Below are 3170 nucleotides of genomic sequence, written 5' to 3' on the forward strand. Positions count from 1 at the left end.
AGAGGAGAGGAGAGGAGAGGAGAGGAGAGGAGAGGAGAGGAGAGGAGAGGAGAGGAGAGAAGAGAAGAGAAGAGAAGAGAAGAGAAGAGAAGAGAAGAGAAGAGAAGAGAAGAGAAGCAGAATAGTTCAGTTGGACGGGACCTACAGCGATCATCTAGTCCAACCGACACATATTGTTACCCACCTTTTGTGGAGGAAAGGACAGGCCATCACATGTCCCTACGGGTCCCTTCCAACTTGAGACATTCTATGACATGATTTGAGCAATATGGAATATTTTGCATCAACCTTTCACATCAGTTCGGTGACACTCGGACGGTTCCTCTGGAAGGGGAAAATATTTGGTTTATCCCACAGCGGCAGCTTTTGTCAGAGCCAAAAAATCGACTCTCGGTTCTGGTGTTCTGCGCCCCTCTAAAATAAAATGGTCCTTTCAACTCCAGCTCTGCCCTGGGGGAGCGCCCCTTCCACCTTGCTGTGCTTTAGATAAACTACAGAGTCTGCTAACAAGGGGGAAAAAAGAAACAAGTGCTGTTTTTCCGGCAAACCAACTCACCCCAATGACACAGGGAGCAAAAGTCTTTACAGACATCACCCAGGAATGGGCAAATGTGCCCTAAGCAATGGGAGAAAAAGGAAAATGGACTGGTTGGATGGTTTGATGGGAAGAACTGTGCTCCAGAGAAGAAAACATCGTTCCTCCTTTGGTGATTACTAAGAAGTAAAAAGACATTTCTGAAGAGCTGATTTGGCCAAAATCCCCATAGTTAGAGCACAGCTGCGCGTGTCATCTTTTTCACACTAGAATTTCTTCCCTGACAGTCATTTCTTGGGGCTGGTTCCCGTTTTTCTGGGTGGGAAATGTGTGCCCAGGCTGTAAAATTCTGGTACTCTGAGGAACCGAGCTGTAGTGTAGTCACTTTGGAGTTCTGTGCCTCCGAGAGACTCCTTTGTACCCAGTTTTGCCTGGTTATTTAATCACAGCCCGCATCTTGCTTTTCAACACGACCCCACCTCAGCTCCATCTCTGGCTCTACAGACCCCCCCTCGCTTCCTCTCCTCTCCATGCTGCGGGCGGTTGGAGCTGCAAGAGAGGAGCAACCAACACCTCTGGGGATAGGACCCCGAGTGCGAGAGGACGGGAGGAAGGGAGCAGTGCTCCGTGGCATTGCCGGAGGCTGATTTATGACCTCCCAAGGGTGGCGAACGCCGCATTCCGCAGCTTTAGCGGAGGGGGCAGGGTCAGATATCCCCTCAGCTGGAACACAAATGGAAAAAAAAAAAAAAAACCAACAAAAAGCATCAGATTTCCTAGGACCACAATCCCACCCCCTTCAGCAGGGGATCCTTCACACCCCCCCCCCGTGTCCATATATATACGTGTTGTCCCCCTGTCATCCTCTATGGACACAGCAGCCGCGGTCGCGATTGCCTGAAGGCATCACGAGCAGGGTCAGTCCTTGCAGCCTCCAGCAGCCGCCGCTCCATGATGTGGGAACTGCGATCCGTAGCCTTCACCCGGGCTGTCTTTGCAGAATTTCTGGCAACTTTGGTCTTCATCCTCTTCGGCTTGGGCTCTGCTCTGAACTGGCCCTCATCTCCCGCCCCCAGCATCCTTCAAATCGCGTTGGCTTTTGGCTTGGCCATCGGCACGCTCGTCCAAGCGCTGGGGCACATCAGTGGAGCCCACATCAACCCGGCAGTGACGGTGGCTTGCCTCATCGGCTCCCAAGTCTCCTTCCTCCGCGCGGTCTTCTACGTGGTGGCCCAGCTCCTGGGGGGTGTGGTGGGGGCTGCCATCTTACACGAGATCACCCCTGCAGACTCCCGGGAAGGCTTGGCCATCAACAAGGTAAGACTTCAGCCCACGGATGGGCTTGGGAGGGAGCAGGAAAGATCAGGCAGGGCTTTTGGGAAGGCTGAGGGATGTGAAAAAGGGGTTTGTGGCCAGCAAGGACCCCCCTTTATTTAGGGTTGGGTAGGAAGCCACTGTCAGCTGCAGCACCATGAACTTGCTGCATGGAGAGTCCTTCCAGCAGCAGGGACGAAGGCAGGAGTCCAGGCTGGCTCCTCTCCTTTTAAGGGCAAAAACCAGAGGTATGATCCAGGTGGCCTCGTCAACACTTCCCTTAGAAGACAAACCCACCGTCATCTCAGGGCTGTACTGTAGAGGAGATGGATTCGGAGGAGAATCCTCCAATGGATTGGAGGATCCTAAATCCCCTCCAGGCATTTAGGGGAGGACAGGACCAAAAGCATCACCTCTCCATTCCTCTTGCCCCGAGCTTGTCCCACTTTCCAGTCTTGGTGTGGGTTTTCTCCCCTCTGTGTGACACCATGGCGCTATTTACAGGCTGCCGGGCCAGTTCCCAGCAACGGGGACGCTGCGCCAGAGTGGTGGTGGTGGTGATGGGGCATCCCAGCTTTTCATCAGACACACCGCTCGCCAAGCTGCGATGGGACGGCCACACCAGGTCCAGCTGGTTCATCCCAGTGCCCAACACACACAGGGGCGCCCGGGCAGTGCCACCGCACAGTGCCAGAACCATCAGAAGGATTCCAAACTGGTTTCAGACATGCAGGGGGAAAAAAAAAAAACAACCTTGGAGAATGTGGTGGTATCCCAACCTCTGACATCCCCTTCCCCACCTGGGCACGTCATAAAAAGAGGGGAAAAAACTGTTTAAAAGTCACAGGGTTCGCTCTCCCCTCTCTTTTCTCCACCACTCCTCTTCAGACAGATACAGGCAGCTCTGTCTCCTGTAGAGACTGGGCCCGGCATCACCCAACCCTGTAGAGACCGGGACCGGCATCACCCAAACCTGTAGAGACCGGGACCGGCATCACCCAAACCTGTAGAGACCGGGACCGGCATCACCCAAACCTGTAGAGACCGGGACCGGCATCACCCAAACCTGTAGAGACCGGGACCGGCATCACCCAAACCTGTAGAGACCGGGACCGGCATCACCCAAACCTGTAGAGACCGGGACCGGCATCACCCAAACCTGTAGAGACCGGGACCGGCATCACCCAAACCTGTAGAGACCGGGACCGGCATCACCCAAACCTGTAGAGACCGGGACCGGCATCACCCAAACCTGTAGAGACCGGGACCGGCATCACCCAAACCTGTAGAGACCGGGACCGGCATCACCCACACCTGTAGA

The 3170-nt window shown here is 54.5% G+C and overlaps 1 protein-coding gene across 1 annotated transcript in view; it reads left to right on the forward strand.

Moving 5' to 3' along the window:
• The first annotated feature begins 1482 nt into the window (after positions 1 to 1482).
• AQP2 (aquaporin 2 (collecting duct)) overlaps positions 1483 to 3170 on the forward strand; it is a 5732-nt gene continuing 4044 nt past the window's right edge. The window contains exon 1 of the mRNA XM_009880043.1: positions 1483 to 1852. Within this exon, the coding sequence (XP_009878345.1) occupies positions 1487 to 1852 (366 nt within the window). The 5' untranslated portion in view covers positions 1483 to 1486. The remainder of the gene's footprint in view (positions 1853 to 3170) is intronic.

This window comes from Charadrius vociferus, unplaced genomic scaffold (genome assembly GCF_000708025.1).
Source record: "Charadrius vociferus isolate BGI_N301 unplaced genomic scaffold, ASM70802v2 scaffold932, whole genome shotgun sequence".
Lineage (NCBI taxonomy): Eukaryota > Metazoa > Chordata > Aves > Charadriiformes > Charadriidae > Charadrius > Charadrius vociferus.